The 27,034-nt window shown below is 34.1% G+C and overlaps 2 protein-coding genes across 2 annotated transcripts; both read left to right on the forward strand.

The window, feature by feature from the left end:
- Positions 1–4,588: 4,588 nt before the first annotated feature.
- Positions 4,589–25,073, forward strand: Tsp_10518 (basement membrane proteoglycan). The gene is made up of 47 exons (XM_003372208.1): positions 4,589–4,736; positions 7,106–7,156; positions 7,412–7,687; positions 7,750–7,890; positions 8,315–8,434; positions 8,687–8,885; positions 8,940–9,111; positions 9,406–9,562; positions 10,162–10,309; positions 10,645–10,756; positions 10,813–11,112; positions 11,177–11,374; positions 11,436–11,522; positions 11,730–11,848; positions 11,908–12,016; positions 12,253–12,420; positions 12,489–12,595; positions 12,653–12,739; positions 13,090–13,186; positions 13,989–14,169; positions 14,364–14,648; positions 14,799–15,062; positions 15,275–15,550; positions 15,618–15,772; positions 15,832–15,952; positions 16,020–16,214; positions 16,278–16,364; positions 16,497–16,979; positions 17,054–17,269; positions 17,328–17,423; positions 17,831–17,982; positions 18,137–18,254; positions 19,143–19,210; positions 19,302–19,533; positions 19,575–19,685; positions 19,764–19,868; positions 20,151–20,300; positions 20,699–20,914; positions 21,129–21,193; positions 21,242–21,340; positions 21,410–21,548; positions 21,609–21,853; positions 22,800–23,008; positions 23,046–23,156; positions 23,221–23,360; positions 23,392–23,483; positions 24,948–25,073. The coding sequence occupies exons 1-47, from the start codon at positions 4,589–4,591 to the stop codon at positions 25,071–25,073; spliced, it is 7,533 nt and encodes a 2,510-aa protein (XP_003372256.1).
- Positions 25,074–25,198: 125 nt separating this feature from the next.
- On the forward strand, positions 25,199–25,992 carry Tsp_10517 (conserved hypothetical protein). Its single transcript, XM_003372209.1, has 4 exons — positions 25,199–25,270; positions 25,487–25,583; positions 25,671–25,793; positions 25,970–25,992. The coding sequence occupies exons 1-4, from the start codon at positions 25,199–25,201 to the stop codon at positions 25,990–25,992; spliced, it is 315 nt and encodes a 104-aa protein (XP_003372257.1).
- Positions 25,993–27,034: the final 1,042 nt, after the last annotated feature.

The raw sequence follows: 27,034 nt of genomic DNA on the forward strand, positions 1-27,034 counted from the left end.
TCAGCAAACAGTTCACGCGATAGCTTCGTTCATTTATCTTGTCCTTTAGAATATCTATCACTTTTTCAGACGAAAAACAAAACAGCACTTGCTTTTTATGTAAATAATTTTACTTCACAGACATGCCAAATTTTAATTGTTATTTATTATCAGCTGAGACGATCATTTTTCCTTGTGAACATTTTGAAAGCAATACAGAGGGAGAGAGAGCGAAAATACAGGGCATTCCAGCAGAATTGACGTTCAATAAATTACATCGAGTAATTCTGCCAACTTTGCATGCCAATGAGTGGGTGTGACGCAAAGCCTTCCATATATTTTTGCTTTGCTTTTGAAGATGTAAAAAAATTCAGGTCTGCAGAATTCGTATGATTATTGATCACTTTTTCAAGTTACTTTTTTCCACTTTACAATCGAATCTGATTAACTGATGTGCTAATTAAAAGTTCTTGAAATTATATTTCAGAAAGATTAAAATGGAAATTTAAAAAAATATTATTTACGGCATTGTATTATTATATGTTAAATTAAATTTAAACTTGAGCAAATTTTTATTTCTATGCATAATAATAATAATAATAATGACAACAATAATATTATCTCAACAACTTATCTGAACGTAAAATTTTGTAATCAAATTTAGAAAACTAGAATATTTTATCGTTGTTGTCGTGTACATATTTTATATTTTGTCTTAGAATTTATAATAATTTTATTTCTGTAATAATTCGAGTAAATGTGAAATAAACAGAGGTTATATATTTATATATACATTTTTTAGTTTCCAATTTTATTTTCAAAAGTTGATATACATTTCAGTTTAAGTCAGGTGTAATCTTCGGGTAAGCCGGAGAAACGAATGTGTAATCTACTGCTGTTGAAGTAAAAGTGAATACCTCAAAATTAGCTGAATTTACGTCATCGTAGTTGCAATAAAGTTCCTTTTCTTCTTCTTCTTCTTCTTCATGAGATGTTGCATTTGTGTTATCATTGTTGCAGGCTTATTTTCACGCTTTGTTGTTGATTGTTTTGCGCTAGTTGCTTTCAATTAGCATGACTAATGGGAAGTTCATAGTTGTTTGCTTCTTGGATGGCAGGATCCCTCGCTTCCTCTTTCTTCCCCTGCATTCTTCTTGCGTAATATCAGTTTTCATTTTCATTAGCATCCAATAGTTTGAAATGTGCAATTATTGAACCCAGGTGGAAATTAGAAAATGAACAGTCAAATGAAAGAAAAAAAATCGACATTAATGATAAAATAATATTTGTCATTGATTTAATTTCATTAGTATTTCAAAGAAAATACATCCTTATTATTGGGCGGGTTTTCCAGGTAGCTTGACATAGCAAAGCTAGCTGGTATAATTTGTTGACAGCTCTTTGAATAATTAATTTGAAGAAATCTGTCGCTAGAAATTAAGATAAGCATAATATGCGCCAAAAACAAGCCAAAGCATGATGGCATGCGTACAGTGAACGGCTGACTTGTTTTGTAAGAAATATTTTGTCATTAGCGCCACCAAGGGAAACTTTCAACGCCACCTGTCTTTTCTCTAAAGACGTCTTTAGAGCAAGTTGGCTGTGCGTTTGGCAGTCAGTAATCGTCGTTGTTGTTGCAATAGCGTTGCGGCTTTCGTGTTCTTTTCCGCAAAGCCGAGACAGACGCATTTCGTCTTTCGCGCTTGCTTACTACACTGCCAATACTCGATCATGCTGCCAACAATGCGTCCAATTTGTCGATTTCGAACGACTCTAATATTCTTGTCTTTCCTCTATACGTCGTTATTGGCATACGACGATCACGCATCCACTAATGGTAAGCAAATCTGTGGGTGTGGTACTAAGGTTGAATAACATTTTCACCACCGTTGAGGCTGGTTTTACCAATGGAATGCAGCCGTGTGAACTTTACTTTAGTAGAGAGTCAGGCAATTGCAGCTGTTCGACTCGGTCTTTGGTTTCAGTAGTGGATTTTAAATTTTCACATTTTCCCAAACAAAACTTTCAATACATACAATACAATTATGCATGCACATAACATCCTGTATAGATCAGAAAGATTTCTAAGAAATATCCAATGTCAAGATCAGTGTAACACTTGATTCATCCAGACAATGCATGCAAAATGCAATTGGGCAGATACATCTTCAAACTTGAAGGCTTATTTTTACTTAATTTTTATTTTCCTATTTTTTATCCTATTTATCCTATTGTCAACAATAATTTTTCGTTGCTACTGTTAGCTTATTGCACTTTTCATCCGAGAGGTAAATAATATAATCTTCACTGAATATGGCAAAGTAAAAGAGATATGCTTTCTTCTTTTCATTAGCTTTCAAGCACGGATTGCACCATCATTTTCCCATCACTTTCTGGTCATCTACATTGAAAAGATGTTAAATTTGCTCAATGTTAAATTATTATTTCAAATGCTTTTGAATCTTCTGCTCATAAGTTTGCTTAACATTTACTTAATGAAGCTTTTGCAAGGTTCGTGTTATCATCAAATCAGAGCGAAATGTTTGCTTTCATTTTCAATTCTAACATAAAAGCGTAAAGGCAGTAATCGACGACGCAGAGTTTGTTTCGAAATTAATTTCAATAACACAAAACGTTTAAGCTATTGATATTTTTAATGTTTGAGCGTGTTAAAGTCTATAAAAATTGCTCATGTTATAATTTTCTTCTAGTTGAACTGTTTCAAAATGGTTATTTTCCAAGCTCCAGAAGTAGAAAATTTAGTGAAACGACGAATGTTTGCACTGTAAGATGAAGTAGAAGTAATATAATCAAGCATGACAAGCATCATCTGTCTGATTTGACATTTTTTTCTCTTAAAATTTCAATTTTCTCTTGTATTGTTTGATCAATCAAATAATGACGTGCTCGTGTTGGGCTGTGCAACATTTTTTTTGTTTGCACTGCTCCAACGGCGAACAGCTCGGCTATTTCTGCTGTACTTGCAACCAGATTGCATTTTCTTTTTCCTACTTTCTTACCTGTCGGTTTGCATTTTTGCATAGCTAGTTGCCTAATTTGACTGAAAATGTCACCGAATCAGAGTTTGGCAAATGGAAAAAAAAGCTTTTTGCTATTGGGAAATGTATTTATTTCACAGTTGACCTGGCGGTTAGTTGTTCAAGAATTAATTTTCTGGTTTATTGTGCAACATATGCATAGCACTTATTTTCCATTATAGCACTTTATGATATGTAAAAAATGTATTCTTCGAAATTTAAAACTAATCTGACAGACAAATTCAATTTATCACTTGCTCTTGTTTGAACATAAAATATGTCGCATAACAAGGGAAATGATGAAATTTGTTTATGTTTCTGCTAGGTGAAAGTAAGCTAATTGTGGGCAGCTTATTTGCAACTGGAAGTTAAAGTTGTGCATATGAGAATGCAGCTGGGCTATTGTTATTGCTCTAATAACGGCAGTTCGAAGCAAAGCAACTAAAAACGTAGATCAATTATTGAAACATACGGTTATATAGATAGCAAATATATGGATGCGTTAATTTGTTTTTTTTTCATTTTTTCCTCATTTAACGTAAGCTAGATGACTGAGATTTCAAGAGCAGTTCGAAATTGTTTTGTTCAAATACATCTTATTTTAAATAGTTGTAAATTATAGTGTGTGGTTTATTAATTGTTGAAAATGTACTACATTTTAGAATAGCTAAATTTGGTTATTTTTATTATTTTAAAATGTTTACGATAGCTAAATACTAAAGTGTTAAATAAAAAGTTGAAAACTCTTCAAGGTGATCTACTACAATTCGGAACAGAACAAGAATAGATTTTTCTTAAAATGCAATTCATGCAGACCGCAGTTTCTTTTCAAATGTAGGTTTTGTCAAAAAAGTGGTCAAAAAAGAAAAAACTTTACATCAATAAAATTAAAATGTTCACTTATTTTAGACAACGTTCTATTACATTTGTTTAGTCAGGAAATCTTTTAATGGTAAAAGTTTATTGGTTTTTCAAAATGTCATCACTGAATTCATGCTTCGTACATATTTTTTATAAGCAAATTATTATTCAACCATTTTTTTTTGATGAAACACAATGGCGATACCTTTTTGCTTTCAAATGCAATGATTGCTTCAGAAGGGTGAATCAACGGACCGACATTTGCGAGGTGAAAAGTTCTGTTCTCAAAATGTTTTATCATGTAAAAGTTTTTTTGGGAAGCATTTCAACATTTTTGCATAACATTCGTTTTTTAAATACCATGTAATGTAAAATTTATGAATAAATTTTCCCATCGGAATTGGAAATGTCAAGCTTCTTTTATTTTATTGCACACTGCTTGTACGCGAATATATTTTTTTAATTTAACCTGTGCACATTTTATGCCATGCAAAATGGCAATCTAAATTAAATCTTTTTGTTGTAATTTTTACACAGCAGACGTGTAAAAATTACCATTCAATGCGGTTTTATTATATGCATTGTAGATAGTTTGCTGTGCATCTTGTTTGTTGTAGTCATCGATTGAATATGAAAATGTTTATGTTAATGACTCGACTAATAACGTTTAATTAGTTCATTTGGGCCAAACGAATCTGTGTTTCGTCATAATGACATCATCGCCTTTAAGACACACTGTCCATTCTTCGTACCGACCAAATGGCGGGTACAAATTCGGGTTATTTAAGGTCATTGATAGGCGTGGAAACTGCCCAACAGTAGCAATTTTTAAGCTGCTTGTTGTATATAATAGCATTAGTAAGTGAAGGCTATGTTGAATTAGTTGCGTTTGTGGAAAAATATAATGCTGCTATCTATAAAAGCATTCACAAAGTTTGTCACTGCAGTGGAAAATTGATCACTGTTTTTGATGATGTAGATTGTCAATTTACCACCACTAAGCAAGCTAACAGACAGCATAATTTATGACTTCAGTCAACATCCTGCTCATTTTTTTCAACAGTCTTCAGTTTGTTCTCGATTTCCATCACTTATTTCATTATTTATTACATTTCTTTCAGTTTAGTTTAATGCTCGATAAATTTAAATTCTTAATTCATGCGACAGTTTGAAGTGGAAATGCATCAACGCATGAATAACTGCTTTTTAAACAGGCTATTCAGTGAGCATTTTGCATTTATTTTGTTGACAACATTGTGTTAATAATTAAAATAAATTACATGAAAGGAGCAAACAATATGCTTTTTTTTATCGAACATAGAAAGAACGCATTGCTTTTGCAAAAACATTTGCTCCAAAATTGTATATTTCATTCAGTTGTTTGATATGCCAATTTAGTAATTTAGGTTAATTTAAAATTTATCACTTCATTCAGAGTAATAATTTATTATCATGTCAAACAAATGTTACAATGCAAAGCTCGAATAAAATACCAATGTCAGCAGTAAAATAATTATTATACATACATCATAAGTAAATATTATTTATTCAAGGTAAGTTGGAATTGCAGTATTGAATATCCATCCATAGTAAACAGTTTTTTAGAATGTTGAAATAAAACGGTGTATAAGCTAGGATCAGATTTATGCTTTAAGTTTGCAGTACGCTGGAAGAAAATAAAAACTGATAAATGTAAAACATTTCCTATTTATGTTTAAAGTTTTTACAGCTGCTAACAAAAATATAAGTAAATTAAAAAATCTTAACGTACATTTTACAATAAATGTGTGAGATTGTCTTGCATACCGTTTTACATGCTTTGCACGTTTAAAATTATTTACAATTGCATATACTGATTATTGCAATGTTCCGCTTTTAAATGTTGCATTTCAAATCACATTTAAATTTTGGAAATGTCGAAAGAAACATTAACAAATGAAAATGGATTTTGAACTGTTTAAAAGCAGCATTCGAATATTTATAAAATGCAAAAGAGAATTTTCATCTTTTTTTAGAAATAGTTTGATAATATTTAATTGGCAACTTTGTAGAATTGCTTCATTACTACAATATGGAGAGTTGTTATAAAAATTACTTCAAGCAAAAACGGAAATATATTTCAACTGTCGCATCAACATGCGTTCGTTGTGTCTGATGGGATATATATATATATATATATATATATTTATTTATTTGTTTAATATAATATGATGTGCATTAGATATGTGTCTGTTTGTGTTTATGTTTATATCTGTGAAATGTCCTCTAAATATATTTTTGAAGCATTATGTTTAATCGTCTGTTAACAAAAAAATCTTTTTAATATTTAAATATTTTCATTGCTCTATTATAGATTCGGTCATAGCTGCACAATCATCTAATATCAATCAATATTAAATATGATAAGGCATTATTTTTTTCTACATCATTTATTTTTGTGATCGAGTTTTTGTTTCAGAACAATTTAAGTTATTTACTATTTCAAAATATCAACTTTAAGTTAGCACCATGGAGCAGTTCAGTTTTGCATGGTCGTAATGTAAGTTATGACCATTATCATTTAATTTGATTTAATTTAATCATAACGAATAATTATTGAACAAAATTGGAAAATCATCATTGAATACTGATAAATTTTTATGTCAGACAGTTTGGTTTTAAAGTAATTAATTATAACGAAGAAAAGTCATGCCAAGCGTATCTTGAAAGTTACTTTCAGAATTATTAATTTTGTCAAGTCTACCTTGACCTTTACTGAAACGCAACGACCTGAAAGTCTCTGTCATAATAATTAAAAACCAATCAACCTTGGCCTACACTATAAAGTAAAGTTAAGCTGTGTAAAATATTTTTTTCTGACATTATCTTACATATTCACGTGTCTGATAATACCCACTAATTTATACGTTCACGTATTTATATCTTCACTGAAATCAGCATTAAAATCTGAGATACATACATCAAAAATATATGCATATTTTAGCTGTCACATTCTGCAGACGAAACACATCATTCAAGATTCATGCGCATTGAAACAAAAAAAGCAAAAACTAAATGACAATAACAAACAAATATTCTACACAGACGTCTAATTTAGTTAGTAGTAAAGAAGTTGAATTTCTCACTATTATGCAATTTCATGTTTACAACAAATCTTTTGATGTTCACAAGTCTATTTAGCTACAGTATGACATTCTGTTTCTAACGCTGCATTTTTTTCATTTCAGAAAATCGCCAAGATATCCACTTTGTAGGAACTGCAGATAATGATGATGCAAGTAAGTTGACTGAAGCCCGCAACTCAAGAAATTTGCTTTTTCAAAGTTTTGAAAAATGATTATGCAATTGATAATTGAGTATTTTTGTTGTTAATAAAAATTTAATAAGAATTTTCCGGTTATTTTTATATTAAAAATTTTATTTGGTTTTTCTGTCGAAATATGAACTGCATTTATTTCATAAAGCCAATATAAGTTATTAAAGTTATGTCAGCTACACTCGATCCGTGCATTTGCAAAAAATTTCATTTTTAGCCGATCCATTGGAATTTATTGAAGTTACTCCCCATCAGCAAACCGTATCCGAAGGTGAGGAAGTAACATTTGAATGCCAACCACGGAATATTCGTCATCGTGTTCATATTGAATGGCGTCGTTTGCACGGCCGACTTCCGTCGAAAGCTATTATTCGAAGAGGACGATTGACTATTCCAAATGTTCACATGGAAGATGCTGGAGTATATATATGCAAAGTTAGCAGCATTTTTATTCCAAAAGAAGCTGAAGTGCACTTGAATGTCCATAGCCGCAGTAAGACAGCGGACGTTCAAATGACTAACCGCACTGCACTACTTTAGTAACTTATAATTTAGATGGAGGGTTACGTGAACAAACTGGACCAAGCCGCTGCCTAGAAGGGGAAGCAACCTGCCAGAATGGAGAATGCGTGAAACGAGAGTACATTTGTGATGGACAACGTGACTGTAGAGATGGATCTGATGAATTTAACTGCCGTAAGTACTATTTTGATATTTATCTTTATGTTTAATTTTGCAAATAAGCATATTCAACACACAGTGATTGTTTGTGTTTTTTTAATTAAATCACTACTAATAAAAAATCAAGAATTTAAACTATACGCATGTCTTGTGTTTTCAATTTAGAAATTTGCTTTCAACAAATACTTTTGCTAACCGTGAATTGTTCTAGTTGCAATGCAAAATTTAATCAAAATATGCAATTTTCAAACAACTGCATAAGTAATTTGAGCATGCGTAAATGTTGCTTAAATGCAATTTTTCTAATAATGAAATGAACTGCATATATAAAAATTCTTTTATTGTATTTAATTTGTTTTATTTACGTGTAATAATGTGACTTTGATTATTTTTTTAACAACATTTTTTAAAAATATTTAAATGTGCTCTTTAATTTTAGCAGCTCCCCAGGCATGTGAACCAAACGAATATCAGTGTGCAAACAAAAACTGTATCCAAAAAATGTGGATATGTGATGGTGATGATGATTGCGGAGATGGAAGTGATGAACAAAACTGTGGTATGTAGACTTACTCACTTAAGCAGTGGTGTGTATTTCTGCACTTGTTCTGATTAGGTACCCGTTTACCGGGCCAGCCATGTGCTCCTTATGAATTCCAATGTAAATCAGGAAGTCAATGCGTTCCTGCTAGTTTCCAATGTGATGGCCAGAATGATTGCATGGATGGCTCCGATGAAATTGGATGCGGTAAAAAAATTCAATATAGCAGCATTTTGAATAGTGACTAGATGCGCGCATTTGTTTTTGCAGCTGCTCCTGTTTGCGTTCAGCTGCCTCAACGTGAACTCACTGTGGATTGCGGTAGTACAATAGTAATTACATGTAGAGCTGTAGGGGTACCAACGCCGTATATTAACTGGCGTTTAAACTGGGGTCCAACTTGCGGGCAACCAAGATGTGTGCAGACAAGTGACCAAGGTTTTGGCAAGCTAGTCATCAAAGGAGCAAGGTGCATTTAGGCGCACACACACATGTACACTTCATTGTATTCAATATCGTTTAGAGAGGAAGATCAAGGTGCGTATACCTGTGAAGCAATAAATAGCAAAGGAAGAATCTTAGCAACTCCTGATGCAATTGTTACTGTACGTTGCCAACAGCCTTCAGTCATCAGTAGGTGTGATGCAGCGGGCACGTTGGCACAAGACCCAGTTACTGGAAGCTGTCAGTGTAAAGTATGAATGATGTATTTATTTTAATTGTGATTTTCTGAGCGTAAAAGTGATTCGATTTTCTCACTCTTTGTAAATCTCCCCATAATGTAATTGATGCGCTTTAGCACTATACAGTTGGACCAACTTGCGCGCAGTGCTCTCCAGGTTCATTTTATCTGAGCCCTCGAAATCCGTACGGTTGTGTGCAATGCTTTTGCTCTGGAGTTACAAAAAGTTGTCAGAGTTCTTCTTGGCACAGAACTCAGGTTTTTATAAATGTCTTTTTAAATAACTTTGCATATTTTGCATTTTAAGGAACGTTTGACGTTTACTTCCAGCACAAACGGTGTCACCATAAGTGATTTCATGGAAAAGCAAATCGAAACTGCACCAAGGCTAGATTTGCGACCATACGGATACATCACTTATGGAGGTCCATTTTTTGACATCGTTTATTGGCGACTGCCTGCCCGTATGTTGGGAAACAAAGTAAGCAGTCTTATTGAAATGTTTTACTTCTATTGCAATGGGAAGCAACTTCTAGATCACTGCCTATGGTGGTTCGCTGAAGTTCAAGCTTCAGTTTGAATGTACTGGCCAGATGTATACTCAGCCACTTGTTGTAATGAAAGGCAATGAAATTACTCTAATTGCACACGCAAAAACTGAATTGCAACCAGGAAAGGAGAATGAAATTTCAATTGATATATATGAAGTATGCAAAAAAGTTTTTTTATTCGCATATTTAATTTTGTAATGTTTTTTATTAAATTTAATTTCCACTTTTTAATGATTTTCATTCTTAAATTAATATTTGATCCTATTTTTTTAGTAATTACAGTATAATTTATAGTAATAAGCATTTTATTTTATCATTTGTTAAGTAGCATCTGAGTGTGAACAGCGCTGATGCTTTTGTAATAAAATTATTGTTAACGATATGAAAAATGTTGACAATATCAACGTTATTGCTTGTTTGCATTTCTGGGCATTTCAGCTGCTTAATATAAACAAATGTACGCGTTTCTATTATTTAAATTTTGATCAGTCATCATAATCTAAAATGTTCAGTGGAAAGTGTAACAGTATGTTTGTTTAAGACCTCGTTTGAGCGTGAAGATGGACAACCTTCTACGAGAGAACACTTATTGATGACGTTAGCTAACTTGGACTCGCTGCTCATTCGGGCAACCCATTGCGCTAATCAGAAAGAGAGCAGGTGTATTGATATTGTTATTTTAATAGATAAATATTTAATCTATTATCTATTAATTTAATATAATTATTAAATAATTTAATATGAATATTTAATATATTTATCTGTTAAAATTTAATGCAAATTTCAATGAAAATTTCCAACTGCCCTTTCATTGCATGCTTAATGTAATTTGCGGTTACTCACTTGAACAAGCAAGCTGAGCAATATGTGTATATAATTTTATATGATGCTTTGAATTTGGCAGAAGAAAATTTTCAGATTTCACTTACCATAGGTGGAAACGGATTTTATTTTTAAAAATGCACATTTATTGTGAAATTAATTTTCTATTTTAGATTAGGCGAAATTTCCTTAGACATTGCCGTTGATCGTGACACGCAACAAGAAGTAGCATTTGAAGTTGAACAATGTCACTGTCCACCTGGATACAAAGGGCTTTCGTGTGAAGTAACCAAATTTTATCGTTCAAAATCAAGAGGAGTCTTAAATGGGACAGTGTTTAGGAATGTGCTCCAGGATATGAACGCAGTGGAGGAGGCTTGTATTTAGGCCTTTGTGAGCCCGTAGAAGCAGTCACGCCTGTAGTTCCTTATACGCGATGTGATCCTGGAGGAGCGTTGTCTCCTACTCCAGACGCTCGCACTGGCCAGTGCGCATGCAAATCACTGACAACTGGTCCACAGTGTAATCAGTGTAAGCAAGGAAGCTTTTTCTTGAATCCGAGAAATCCTGAAGGATGTGTTAAATGCTTTTGCTCTGGTGTGACCACTCAATGTGATTCATCAAATCTTTTCAGAAGCCAAGTTTGTTTAACACTCTGCAAAATGTTTTCTGATATCTTTCTTGACAAGTCATTTTACTACGCAGATTTTCTTGCGTGTTGGTCAGCAGCCTGAACTGATCGAACAGCTTGGAGTTAGAACTGCAGATACAGTTGGCACATTTCGGCCTAGTTCACGCCCCATGGTCGACAGTAGCCGGTCAATTAGTTTTAGCGGATTTTTTGAAGCTCCTTACATGAAAGCGCTCTATCTAGAACTGCCACATTATTTCCTCGGAAACAAGGTTTTTTAAATTACTGTGAAAGCTATCTACCGATCGTTTGATTATCAATTATCACTCACAGATTACAAGTTACGGAGGGCATTTAACAATTTCACTGCGCTATCGTGGTTCTGGTCGAGATAATACTGAACCTGAAGTTATTTTAACTGTAAGCAACGGTTGAAAAATGAATGTCACTTTTTTGTTCCATAATATGTGTTGTATATTTCACTACCAAGGGAAATGATATAATGTTAACTCATCGTGTTCGAATCCCACTTACGCCGGATCAAGATCATACAATTTCTGTACCTCTCACTGAAGTAAGTTTGAAAACAAATTGTAAGCTGGCCAAATGAAACTGAATACATTTTAGAATCACTGGAATCGAGAAGATGGAAGAATAGCTACTAGAGAACACTTCATGATGGCACTGGCTGAAGTTGGCAGTTTGATGATCAAGCTGAGCTTCAAAGAAAACATGGATCACATAGCGTACTTGATTATATAGAATACAATTTTTGATAATATTTTTAATTTTTGGTTTTCTCTAGCATCCGTGATATAGCAATGACTGTTACAACTGATAGAGATGGTAGAGAAAGAGCATGGGAAGTAGAACAATGCAACTGTCCTCGTGAATATATGGGAACTTCTTGTGAGGTAATTTTGTCTAATGTTTTGTCTTATGTTGTTTGCACGCACTGATATCGACGTAAATGAGCACTTTTAGGAGTGCGCTCCAGGCTATACTAGATCTGAAGGTGGTTTTTATCTTGGAACTTGTGTGCCTTGTGACTGTCATGGTCATGCAGACCGCTGTGATCCCAAGACTGGAATATGCTATGTAAAAAGCGGATAACTGAAGAGATAAAAATGACAATGCTTATATTTTTTAGAACTGCCGTCATAATACAGAGGGTGATCATTGTGAACGCTGCCAAAAAGGATTTGAAGGTGATGCAACGCGCGGTACTCCGAACGACTGCTTTACCCGTGCAACACCTCCTCCGTGTGAATGCCACAATCACAGCCCTCGCGGATGTGATCCCTACGGTCGTTGTCTGGTATGTTTTGTGCCATATTTTAAAATGAAGTATGAAGTTTTGTTTACATTTGTTTCATTATTTTTTAGCGATGTGAGCATAATACGGAAGGAATACATTGTGAACGTTGTAAACCAGGTTATTTCGGTGATGCAAGATCTGGTACCCCGTTCGATTGCAGACCTTGTCCATGCCCGTAAATGATGAACGTTTGTAAACTTTTGTATCACCAACAACGCTATTCGTATTTCAGAGGAGCTAGAGAATGCTTTTTGGACTCAGATGGTCAAGTAACTTGTCGTGGATGTCCTGCTGGATTCACTGGAAGACTTTGCCAGGAGTAAGGATTGTATTTTTGTGTAAATTTCTTTTGTAACTGTGCAGTGAATTTAAATTAAGTGAACTGAATTAGTTTATTTTTTAACAAGTCAACTCATTATAACTGAACGTAGTAACAGTGGAACATTGATTTTGTCATTTGCTTTTTGTGGATTTGCTTCATTTATTATTTACATTTTTAATTGATAAAATTTATAAACACATATTGCTATCAAAAATCCAGTATTCAGTAATCGAAGTATCAGATATTATTATTGTTTTCTTCAATTATATATTACATTTAACATTATGAAAAAGATAACCAATTTATTATGATGTTTGAATGTTCATTTTATTATTTTTAAAATTCAGGTGTGCACCTGGGTATCAGAAAGATCCCGTAGATCCACAGCGATGTAAACCAATCGGTAGGCATTATCCGTTCCATACTGTATATGGCGGCGAGGAGGTGAAATTCAAATAATTGAATTTACCTACCTTGACGCTACTCTTAACAGCTACTTACAATTGGGAATATTTTTATGCGTCACATGATGCTGTCGCCGGTGCTTTGGCTTTAAAATTTTAACAGTTATATATATATTTCTATCAATTATGAAATTTAGTATTGTTTAGTATTCGCAAAATTTAATAATTCGTCATTTTCATCATGTCACCATATCTGCTCTTACCTAACGTTTAAATGTTTTATCAGTTCGCTTTGCCAATAAATGCGTAATTAATCTGCTAACGTGGCACCAGTATTCATATCACCGGTATGCTTGCGGATATCGCATGCTTTTCATTCCGGTTTGCTTTGTCCAATTCCGTTTTATTTTTCATTTCGCATGATTTTACACTATATATTGCATTGTAATGTAAAAACGCTTCGAGCTGCGGTATAAAACGGTGAGGTTTCCTGGCTCCTGCTTCAACTACACGCTCTGCTGCTTGTTTCATCACTGCCATCTTTGCACACATATATGAGACTGATTTGATCTGGTTAATTGTACACGGTGCTGTTAATTCAAATATGGCGTTGGGCAAAAAACCGTGATTCCGTTGGCTGAAAGCTCTTTTCCTTTCTTTCAGTCAGTTCCTTTAATTTAATGTTTAAGGTGAACTGCGAGTGGTCATTCAACCACCCAAGCGTGTTGAAGTTGAAGAAGGAACGACAGCGGTGTTTCGCTGTCATGCTGAAGGCGTAACGGGAGTAAAAAGAACATCGGCGCATTTAATATATATTAGCCTAAATTTGGCAATATTTTCAGGAGCCAGTTACTTTAAAATGGACCCGCCCAACGCATCCGAGTTTGCCTGTCAATTCCATTGAAAGAAATGGAATTCTCACTTTATACAGTGTAACTACAGCTGACAGTGGCATCTACCAATGCTCTGGTGTTGTTGGTCCACACTATGCTTCGGATGATGCAGAGTTGATTGTGGTGAAAAGTAAGTATTAATAATGTTAATTTTATTAATCAATGAACTTTGATTAAATGTTAATGACTTTCTTTTTTAGTGAGGACAGTATTTATTCAAGTATGCTGTTAAATACTGATAGTTTTAATGGATACTGTTTAATTTCGTAAAAAATAAAGAACATTCATTAAGAAAATCTATTTGAGTAACATGTTGCATTACAGTCGTTAAATTTGAATACAGCGTATCAACGCTGAAGACGAACTGGGCGACAGTTTTATTAATGAAACAAATAATTGTTGCAGGAATGCGTGGTCAACGTCCAACTCCAACAGTGCAGCCGCAAGAACAAACGATTCAAATTGGACACCCTTTTCAAATTCGCTGCTCGGCTCCAGGATCACCTCCGCCAACAATAACTTGGCAGAAAGAAGGCGACGCGCTTCCGCATGATGTGGAATTGTTCGACGGAATAATGGTAATTCGCAATACCCAAAAACACCACGCCGGTGTCTATTACTGTGTAGCGACAAACCCTTTCGGCACTGAACGAGCACCTGCTCGAATTATTGTTGAAGAAGGCAAGTATTTTTTTTAGTTGATTAATTAATTTAAAAATATGAAATTCAAATGAAATGTGTTTCATTTTTATTATTCAGGAGTCAGTCGACCACAAGCTTTGGTGAATCCAAATGAATTAAGAGTGTCCTCTGGTGAACGGGCTCAGTTCCAGTGCTATTCACCTGCTGATGTCACATACGAATGGCGTGCTGCTACTGGACCACTTCGTGAAGGAATAGAAGTTTCTGGTGGCAATTTAATTGTCCAAAGTGCCCAACCTCAAGACAGTGGATATTATTATTGCACCGTCAGGAATCCTTACGGAGAAGATAGCATTACTGCGAGATTGATTGTTGAAGACGGTAAGTGGAAATTATTTATTTGGCAGGCAGACATGTTAAAAATAAATTAGAAACAAGTGGTCATTATAATTTTAATTATATGTTATTTAAAACAATGTGAACTGAAATCTGTTGACAGTTATCAAATGCTAAACTGAAATTAGCGTTCATTTATTCACCAAAGACCACCCGTTGTTGAATAACCAAATATAACTGACCGCTTGTTTATTCAGGTATACAAAAGCCACGTCCATTTGTTGAGCCATCCGTACTGACTGTCAAAGTGGGTGATCCTGCTGAATTTTACTGTACAGCTGATACCACTCCTCCACCAGTTATTACTTGGGGATGGTCAATACCAGCCGGACCGTTGAGACCAGGCATTGAACAGGATCGTGGGCGTATATATATTACCAATGCTCGAAAGACTGATGAAGGAACCTATTTTTGTACTGCATCTAATCAGTATGGAACAGAGTCCGTTCCAGTAACACTGTACGTCGAGGATGGTATGATTTAAGAATTTCTAATTCTACTATTGAACTTCAGCATAAACTAAGTAATATTTCAATTCAGGAGCTAGAGGTCCATCTGTGCACATTGAACCTACTGATCGTTGGGAAGGCAGAGCTGGTGAAACTTTTGAATTTAGATGTGTAGCATCCGGCACTCCGCAGCCGCATGTTTCCTGGATGCGTGAAGATCAAATGCCATTTGATCGCAATGTCCAAGTGAATTTGAATAATCTGTAAAATGACAACAACATTTCCATAGATAAATTGAATTTAAGGATCATGGTTATGGAATATTGCGCATTGTATCTTTTGAAGAGTCGAACGTCGGGAATTACGTCTGCACTGCAACGAATTTGATGGGCACTGCGAAAGCGGTTGCGTCTGTTCAAAGTGCAGGTTGATGAATTGAAAATGAGATAATATGATGAATTGTTTCGCAACAGTCGTCAATAATATCTTTCAGGTGGATTGAGTGTTAAAATAATACCATCTCTGCCGCGAATCGAGATTCTCGAAGGTCAGCCACTGACACTGGAGTGCATCGCTGAAGGAACGCCCAAACCAAAAATAGAATGGATTTTTGACATTGGACCAAGCAGGGGGGACGTTCCTGATGGATATAAACCCGCAAAAATCGAGGGTCGTTTTATTCGACACGGTGAAATAAATTTCATACGATGAAGTTGCCGAAATGTTAAATTTACATTACACTTTTTTGTAGACGCTGTTTCACCAGCCAACGAAGGCATTTACAAGTGCAGAGCATCGAATGAATTTCAAGTTAAAGAAGCTGAAATTTATGTCAACGGTAAGAAAGGACAAAATTGCATTTATCAAACGGGATGTTATTAAATTTACCGTGTCTTTGTAATATTTTTTTGCATCAATTTTTCACTTGGTCAGCTGCAGTAAGTCGGTTTTTATTTTCAATTAATTACAGATGAATTTTTGACAATTAATAAAATATACTCTAATAAACTGCACGGTAGTTGTGTTGTTAATTTGCAGTGGAAATTTCAATTGAGATACTGTTTAGTTGTTTCTCGACTGAAGCGTCAAGTGGTCATTACTGGAGGTTCAGAAAGACAAGCGGAATTTGGCGATGACGTTACATTAACTTGCATTTTACCCAACCCAAGAGAGAAAGATATGATCTGGTGGACACGGATCGACGGAAACTTGACTGAAAGACACGAAGAACAAATAGCTGGCATATTGGTCATTGTCGATTTTCAACCTCAAGATGTTGGAATTTATGAATGTCAATCTTATGATATGAACATAAATGAAAAATCCAGTTCGAGCCAGATCAAACTTTATGAAGCTCGCCGTGAGCCTTCGATCAATCTTCTGCGCGTAGACGGACCTGAAATTCGGGTTCTTTCTATCGGCGACACGCTGAATCTCAAATGCCAAGAAACGGGTATGCTGAATGATTATCACTTTTTTTTCTTATTCAAAAAGCTGACGACTCTGCTTATTTCGTTTCATGTTAAGTTAAAGCTGGAAATAATGTAAAATCAGAATTGAAGTGGTTCTATTTAAAATCCGGTTACGAAGAAGAATTACCCCGGGGATCTGTTCAAGATGGTTCACTGCTAATGCGCAATGTCAATCTCAGCGATGGTGGCACATACAAATGTGTGCGCTTTCTGGATGGCAAAAGAGATGGTGACTATCAGGTGATCGTGTTGGTTACAAATACTGAAGAAGGTAGTGTAAAGTCGACTTTTGACAATTTTGAAGCTTTCGTTAATTTTGGCATTTTCAGAGCCGTTCGATGTTTACGCCAAACAAGGCACGGAAGTTCAATTGCACTGTCCAATTTATGTTCTATCCGGTATGTTGATGGTCTGGTCCAGGAAAGGTGAGCTGATTCCAGACACTGCTGTGGCTGAAGCCGACGAATTAATGTATGCATTAACAACTGCTGATAAAATTATTTTTGGCGACATTTTGCGTATAATTTAGCATTCCTGATTTTCAAAAGCACAAAAGCGGAACGTACATTTGTGAAGCTGAATTCGGTTCTTTGCGCGCGAAAACCTATGTCAGACTGATGGTTTCAGGTAAAGCGATTTTTAAATTTATCCCACTTTAGGAAATTTCTGCTATTACTCAATACTTGCCCTTAATGAGCAGTTTTTACAAACATACAATAAACATATCTTACAAGAAGTGTTTTTGTTTTACTTCGGTATTTAACAAAAATACCGCGGCAACACGAATAGCTCAACTGTAGAGACAAATTTATCGAAATTAATTTTATTTAAGAATCCGATTCGACCATCGAAGCGCACATTAATGTCCAACCACCAGAAGTAAAAATTGGTCAGAACGTTTCATTTCAATGCACCGTCAAAGGAGATCCAGATGCTAACATACGTTGGGAAAAGAGAGGTGGTCATTTGCCGCAGTCCGCAACGGTAATTGTACAACTTTTGTGATTGACATAAAATGTGCATTGTGCGAAAAGTAATTTAGCAAAAATATTTATTTAGAGAAAATTTAATTTTATGAAGCATTTTGAATTTCACGTTGCAGTGTGAATCGGTTTTATTTTATCATAAATTTCTTTAGACACGTGATAACATGCTGACGTTGCAGAATGTCGTACATACGGATTCTGGAATATATCGATGCATCGCATCTACTCGCGTCGGTATCCTGACAACTGATGCTGTGCTGCATATCGGAAGTAAAGTTTTGACTACCACTTTTCGTCGTTATATCCGCCAAAAGGCGACATAATGACAAGGCACCTGACCAAACACGGTTAAACGCAGTTTGAGACGACACCACACAATATTTCCTTTATTGTCTCATTAATTATTGTCTGAAATAACAGCGGGATTTTATACTATTACTATTACTATTACTATTACTACTATTGCTACTACTACTACTACTACTACCATTACTGCTACTGCTACTGCTACTACTTTTATTAATATCATCACTGCTACTACTTAATTTTGTCAATGCTTTGCTTGTAAATAATAATAATAATAATAATAATAATAATAATATGTGATTACAATTCCAAAAGAACTCGCCAAATTTATAGAATTAATCACACGGATATGTCGTGTCACTGCCATATATGTTTGGTATTTGCGAAAAAATTTTTGCATCATTCTATTAGTGACATCGTCATTTTTTCGCACACTTTGCCGCCGATGTTTCTGATTCCATCGGTTAAATTTCACAATTTTACAATTTTTGTTTCTCATCTCTCTCTTATCGGCACTTTCTTCTTTTCATGAAAATCAGTTGTTGCTACATTGCCCTTGTGATTTGGCAGTAAATTTTCGTTCTATTCATACACAATTGGTGTTATGTTTTGTGCAGTTGATGATGAGTTAGTTTAATTTATGCATGATTGATTGTTGGCCACGTCAAGCCAGGGCGTTTTGTTTTTTGAGTTTTGTGGTGTTTGTGGTATTTGGTTTGCTCGAAAAGTCAATGGGAAACGAACGACCGTGGTCGTATCAAAATATGCGCCAGTCGTCTTTACACAACGTCTAATCGTGATCTGCCAACAGTAAAGTTAACATTTGTTTCGCATTGCTGTGTATTATTTTAGCTCCTACAGCGTTAAAACTACCCAAACGTAAAGATGACAAAATTGAATATGGCGTCATTGGTCTGCAGGTAGTTAATCGGTTTACTGGATGAACTTCAAAATGACTGTATATTTGAACGGTTCTCTTTTCAACTGCATGTTTTTTTTCTTATATTGAAGAAGCGCATCGTTTGTCCGGGAAGACCATCCAAAAGCACAACTGGTACAGTTTTATGGATGAAGGAAGATGCCGCTGTACCGTCACAATTTCGTCAAGAAGACGACGTTCTTGTGATACCAAAATTTACTGGCGGTGACGGTGGTCAATACTCGTGCACTGTTAAAACGACAAACGGCTACTCAGTACAGTTCAATATAACCGTCATTGCTGAAGGTTGTCTTCAATTGAGAGGTTCATTTTTCTTGAATAATTTATTAATTATGTCTTCGTAGATCTGGTTCCGAAATTCTCTTCTGACAGTTACATTCAATTACCTGGTCTTCCACCTAGTGCGTACAGAGCTTTCGATGTGCAAATGTCATTGAAACCGACAAAACAAAACGGTAGATATTCCATAATTATTTCACGATGAAAAAAAAAATTTTTTTTACATTGCAATTTAGCTTAACAAATATTTTCAGGTCTCTTATTTTACACAGTGAAAGAAGACGGCGATGAAAAAGGAGACTTTTTTGCTTTTGGTCTTCAGGAAGGTCGATTGGTGTTAAGATTCGACCTGGGCGATGGTGTGACCGAATTGGCATCCACTAACCCCTTATCCCTGAATAAATGGCATAAAATTTTCGTCAAAAGAGAATTTAACAAAGGTATGCATATATATATATATATATTTATTTATTTATTTACGTAATAAATGCTGATTATAAGGGAATGATGAAATATTGTGAGTGAAAGATATCAAATGACTTTTGCCATGAGCAGTTATTAAAACTGCAGTTCTCAAAATGCTTAAATCAAATTTTGTTTAACCTGAACAAATGAATAAGATGCTCAGTGCTTTCTTTCAGGATTGATTTCACTCCTTGGTGAACAGCAATGGCAACGGTACTCAGAAGGAATTGAAACAGGCCTCGGTCTTGGAGAGAGCGTGTTCATCGGTGGCTTTCCAAATTTTGATGAAATAGCTTCTGGCGCTGGATTCAAGACAGGTTTCAGCGGTATGTTACGTTGCGGTGTGATTTGAAACGCATGTCTGCTGAACAGATTTGAATCCAGCTTAGCATTGTCACAAATTGTCACTTGTAGCAAAAACGAAAGTTTGTAAATATTTCAGTTGTAATGATAATTTGAGTAATACGATTTTGTATAATTTTAAAAAAGAAGGATATAATTCTTGTTGTTATTTCATAGTTTAAAAGTTATATCTTAAAATTCAATCTAAATATTAAATTTTCACACGAGCAATCGAATAATATAAGCTATTATGTTGTCCAAAAATTGAATACTACTAGTTGATCATTGTATTCGCATGTTTTGTAAATTGGATACATTGGATTTGAATGGTTGAAATGAATCTGCTAGTCTTCACTCAGTATAATGCGACTTTACGTTGCAGGTGTTATATCATCTGTTGTTATAAACGATGTACCTATGAATCTCGGTGAAAAATTGCTCAACTCCAATGACATCGAACAAGCGGATACGTGTTCCGTTAACTCTTGTCTAAATGAAGCAAAATGTGTTCCTTCTGACGGAGATTTCGGTTACAAATGTCAATGTAAATTGAACTCGGTTGGAACATATTGTGAAAGACGATTCAAATGCAATGGAGGTAAATAGGTTTTTTTTTCACCGATAATTATATACATTTCAAGCTGCACCTATTAGTAGTATTGATACTGAAATTTTTAGAGGTAACATTTTTATTTTTCTCTAAGCCAATGACCAATATTGCTGTTTTCTTTTTCAAATAGTCTGCATATGCTAAAATGCTATTTGTTTATATTCAATGTAGATGTTTGTGAAAACGGTGGATTCTGTTCCAGTGCTTCTGGTTCTAGAAAAAGCTGTCTTTGTCCTGCAAACAAAACAGGCGATCACTGTGAACAAGGTAAACACATGTGCATATTTTCGATTTATGTGCTGCTTATTCGTATAGCTTTACACAGATTATTACGTTCATGGAACTGCTCAGTTTGGCACTGAGGAATCTTTCATTGTTTTGCCAAAGCCCGAAAACATGGCTCGCAATTTTCAGGTTTGTTTCTGAAATCAAAATTTTTGCAATGATAAAGATGGCAATTGATTAATAATTGATATCATTCAGCTTGGTATGAGCATCAAGCCAGTCAGTTTGCACGATTCCGTGCTGTTCTATTCAGCCAATGATTTACGTGGAACAGGTGATTACATTGGACTCGTGATTAGCGAGAAAAATGTTGAACTGCGATACGACAGTGGTTTGGGTTAGTGGAATTTGTTTGTCAAATTTGGTAATTTTTTCGCTTTTCAAATTAAATTCTCAGGCTCTTTTCGCGGCCACAGTCCGACAGAACTGGTCGCCAATGAATGGTATGACATAAAAGTTGAGCGTCGAGGAAGTACATTCATGCTTAGCGTAAACGGCGTTGCAACAACGCTGGATGTATTTTACGAAAACGGCGGTTTGAGCTTATTTACCGACGTTTTTATTGGTGGAGTTTATCCAGATATGTATGTTGCTGCCGGCTATGGAATCAAGAAATCCTTCATTGGTTGCATTGAAGATACCGTAAGCCTTTTTTCGGTTATTTTTCATGTTTAACAACAACTCTGTTTATCGCAAATTATGAACGATAATAATAATAAATTTTTGTCGTTTTCAAAACAATTAACTGTTTGAATTTATTTTGATTTTGATGAAGCACTTAACCATTCACTCATTCATAATGGCTCAATTAACTTGTAGAAAAGAATGATAGTGTTGTTGTTGTTGGTTTTACTGCTTTGATTTGAAATGAAATAGTTAAACAAATTTATTTATTTATTTTTTTTTGTTTTATAGGTATTCATAAATGATCAAAAGTATCGATTGATTGCTGATTCCATTAATAGCGGAAACATATCATCGTGCAGAATTGACAGTGAAGATGGATTGTGTCAAACTAGACCCGATGGAACTTTAGCATGCTCTTGTCCACCTGGCTTTACCGGTTCGTTAATAAATATGAATGCATTCGCTTAATGTATATTTTGGTAATGTTTTTTTTGTTCTTTTGATTCAGGTGATCGATGTGAAATAAGGGAAACTGACGGATGCTCAGGAAGTAGCTGTGGAGCGCACGGTGAATGCTCGTTTGTTCGTGGCAGACAACGGTGCCGTTGTTACGTTGGCTTCACCGGAGAACGGTGTGAACAACGTGAGTTTGAATTTAATTTATTTTATATTTTTTTGAAATGAAATATAAACAATATGCTTTTACTTGTGAATAGTAGCAAATCTGCTTTCATATATTCACCGCACGTTTTAAAATTTTTAAACTGTGTCCTATTGTTGTGCTCGAATAATAGTTGTATCAAATATCTTGAAATTTATTTTAATTTCATTTAAATTTTCCACATGTTTCAATGTGATTACTGATTGAATGCCATTTACTTATAGAAAAGTAGTCGTTTTTGATTCTGAGCAAATTGTGAATGAATAATTGATCGTTTATTTAGTCGCTCCTGTAATTCAGCATGCATATTTCAATGGGCACAGCTATTTGGAATTTCCGCGATCATTGTTGCCTCACATGAGTACAGAGGATGTTGAAACTATTGAAATGAAATTTATCACCAGTGAAAAAGAAGGTCTACTCCTTTGGCATGGTCGATATCCGAAAAGTTTTGGTTCAGGTTCGGATTATTTGTCTGTGTCGATCACGGATGGTTTTCTTGAATTCAGGTTCTCTAAATTTTATCATCTCCAATTGTTTGTATAGTTTTTGCGATAACTTTGTTTCGTGTAGTTATGAATTGGGCGGTGGACCATTGCAAATAGTATCGAGCGTCATGGTTGCCGATGGCAAAGAGCACAGAATACAGTTGGTTCGGTAGGTTACAGAGTTCAGTTGTCGTTTTACAATATGCACAATTATGAAACAGTTTTCCATTCAGAAAAGGTAGGCATGGTCAGATGTTTCTGGATGATATGGAACCTGAAGTGGGAATGTCAGAGGGGGTTTTGGCAATTCTCAATGCTGAAGGAAATGTTTTTCTCGGTTTGTTGTTCAGTTGCTGGAGTTGTTCAGAAAAAGGTGTGAATGTATTTTTGAAATTTATTTTCAGGAGGCGTTCCGGATGTTTCCGCCATTACAAACGGACGATTCAGAAAGAATTTTGTCGGTTGTATTTCAGATGTGCAATTCGACGGACATCAGGTAAAATTTTTGGAAGATTCGCTTGGAGGCTTAGATGTGGTTCCTTGCACCAATCGATTTTATCAATAATCGAATTGGTCTAGCAAAAGTTATAGTTGAAAGTGACCTTGTTGCTTCTTTTCTGTTCAGCTATTGACGACAACTATTTTGTTTTGCTTCAATTACAAACTGCCAAATTTTCCTAATGAGAAAATAAAAATTCATTTTATTGTTTCAAATATTTTATCATAATCTACAGATTTCTTAATTTCTAACCTTCGCCATATCACTGCTCTTCTTTATCTTATTAGTGCTGAAAATGCAACTACAAAATACAATTCAACTTTAGCAGTTTTTCTATTTGCATTTTACTTTTTGTTAAAGTGAAGTTTAACTTGTGAAGTTAAAGTATATATATATATATATATATGTACATACATACATACATATGTATATATATTTATGGACAACATGAATGAATATCTTGAGAAGCAAAATTGATTTTTTCTAAGCTTAATAATAATTGAGTGAATGTTGATTTTTTTTTAATTTGAACATTTATTTTATAATAATGATAACAATGCTTTTATATAATAATTTTAAATAGCGCTTCTTTGACAGAAAAGGAACAACAAATAAACTTTTGTAATAAATAAAATTAACCGCATTTGTAAGGATTAGTAGTTTTTGCTGATATGCCGTTGAACCGTGTTGACCGGATTGATTTTTTAAACCCAATTTAATCAGTTTTGTCACATCTTCTTGCTTGTCAGTAAAAATAGCTGGTATGCAACTTGCTGAACGTGTTGATTGCACCAATAGCAGACAGATGAACAGTCCACTGAACGTTGTTGCACCTTTTTCAACTCTTTGTTTTCCATTGATTTATTTATAATGGTTTTCAGATGAACGGAACTTTAACAAATCAATAATGTTTTTATCCACTTTCACTTTCGGCTGCACTAAAAAGGAAAAAAAACCAAACGAATAGCAGAAAAGCAGATTATCGTCCGATTAATAGCGCCGCATTCATCACTGTTGGTCTAGGCAATTTTATTCTGTTAATTCAGTTCAATAAGAAATGCAACTTTACAGCCAACTAATTAGCCAATTATTTTCTTACTTTTCCAAGTTTGCATAAATTTACAATTTAATTTGAATGAAATAATTTTCCAATTTTTCTCATCTCAAATGCTCACATTGGAAAATACTACTTGCACAAACAGTATAAACAAATGAATATTTATTTTACAGATTATTTTTATGTCATGTTCAAATACTTCACTAATTCGAATATACATATTAGACAGTTTTCAAATTATGGAAAATTTTTCATAACTAGATATTTTGTCAACTTTTGTTGACTTTTGCAACGAATGGATGTGTTGTTTGAATTTGCCGTTCAATTTTGCCGATGCAAAATATCACTGAGCAAACAAACAATAGCAATTAAACTTGCTCAACAATCGTGTAATAATATTTCAGGTAAGATTTGTGGTAGAAGAACTGCTCGTCCAAGCAAGCAGCGCTTCTCTGCTTGATGCAATTGCAAAGTTCTCCTATGACAAATTCTTTTCATTTCACAGTCGATTGGAAATTAACGAATGTTAGTTAATTCATCCCATTTTACTAAACGAAACGCCTGCGATGTGATTTATCCAATCAAATGAAACAGAATAAATACTTTTATTTAATTTCAATTTTAATCTGTCATCAAGCAACAAACAAACAAACAAATGGTAAATAAAGCTCGTGATGAAAGCACACAAAATTTAACGCGTCTTTGTTTCTATTATACCAATATCTCGGTCATTTTAATAACATATTCTGAAAGTTTGGTCTCACTTTTGTTGTTTTTTCTCTTCTTTTTTGGTGTGTAAATATTTATCATCAGTTTTTTTTATTTTCAAGTGATAAATTTAAAATTAAATTGCTTCAATTGAATTAATTCAACACCCGAACTGAAATTTGCTAAATACCCAAGCATGAGCATTGACATTTGGAACTTTTAGTATCATATTAAGTGCGTGCTGAACGAATTAATGAGCTTGTTGAAGCGTAAAGCGGTATCGATTAAATATTTCATGCTTCACCGTCTCTTCATTTGTACCCTTGCAATACGTATATATTCATATATATCACTTTGCATCTTCTGCTATTCCAGCTGCCTTGCATTATAAGTTAAAATTTTTGTGCTTTTTTCAAAAGAGGCATTTTTTTCACTTTTGGCATTGCAGTTACAGCGTTTTTCTTCTGTTCAACAACATCTTCGACAAATATCATTATGCATACTACAACAATCTTTTTCATGCTTGGAAACAACTGCTGCCAGTAAGCTTTTCATGATTATATTTATTTTTTATCCAATATGCTGAATTTGTTCACTTGGATATTTGTCTAACGTTCAACTACGCTTATTTTGTTTGCACCATTACAGCTGTGATTGAGGTTTCAATTTACAAAAAATGGTTGCTATAAAAATTTCTTCTTATTAAACAATCTTGTAGATTTTGTGAATATGGCAATTTGAGCAAAAATGGCTTTCTTTCCATTTATTGAATTTGTTCTGCGTTCAAATTGTGTTCTTTCTCATTTTTGCAATGTATTTCTATTCAAAGTCAAAAATGATTTGCTCCATCTCTTTCAACTATCACCCTGAGCTCTGCTGTGTGTCGTTTTAATTCATTCAATCCTGAAAGTTTGAGTAGAATTATTCTTTAGTTTTTTGAAATTTATTTTAAAAATTAATTTCAAATCATTCATTCACCTGGCATATTCAAATGCAATATTTTCAAAAGAGTTTCAAGTCATGCTATTTATTTTAAAAAAAGAACAAATCATAACTACAACTTTTGATACTTTTGAATGAATTATTTATAGAATGATTTTGTGCATAATTCTCGTCAACATGTCTCCACGTTAATTTAAAAGGAAGTATAATTTGATGGAATACAATAGCGTTTGAAAAATAAGCACACATTTTCATCTGAACGTGCAATCTGAATAGCAACGTCAGTTAATTTGAAAATTTCTGCAAAATCACAATGCACGCTTACAATAGAATGTAAATTTTTCAAATCAAACAAGTAGAAAGGTGAAGTTTTTTTTTTCTTTTTAAACAACCTGGACTTTCACTTTATCAATTTCATTTTCTTCATTGAATTTCTTCACAGTTATGGAGATTTCAATAATATTTTATGCAAATTTATGTTCATTTGATGGCATTATTTATTTATTTATTGACCCAAGCAATATTGCTTTGTTGCATTCACATTCGAATAGAAAATACTTCTTGTAAACACAGAAATAATATCAACAGCCGATAGAGGGGATTAAAAAAAAACAAAATAGTTATGCATGGTGGTTTTCATTTGAATCAATCTAAGTAAGAGCTTTTTCCATTTCTAATTCTTCTTAATTCTGATGTCTTCTGGGAAATTGTTTCATTGATTGGTGATTCATTATATTTCCTTTACACTTTTGCTGAATAAAAAGAGCAAATATAGTAGAAATACTGCTCCAAAACTTGCATATCTATGTGTATATATTATCAGAGTTGGCTTCGATTTCGA

This window comes from Trichinella spiralis (genome assembly GCF_000181795.1).
Source record: "Trichinella spiralis strain ISS 195 chromosome Unknown Scfld9, whole genome shotgun sequence".
In the NCBI taxonomy this organism is placed as follows: Eukaryota; Metazoa; Nematoda; class Enoplea; order Trichinellida; family Trichinellidae; genus Trichinella; species Trichinella spiralis.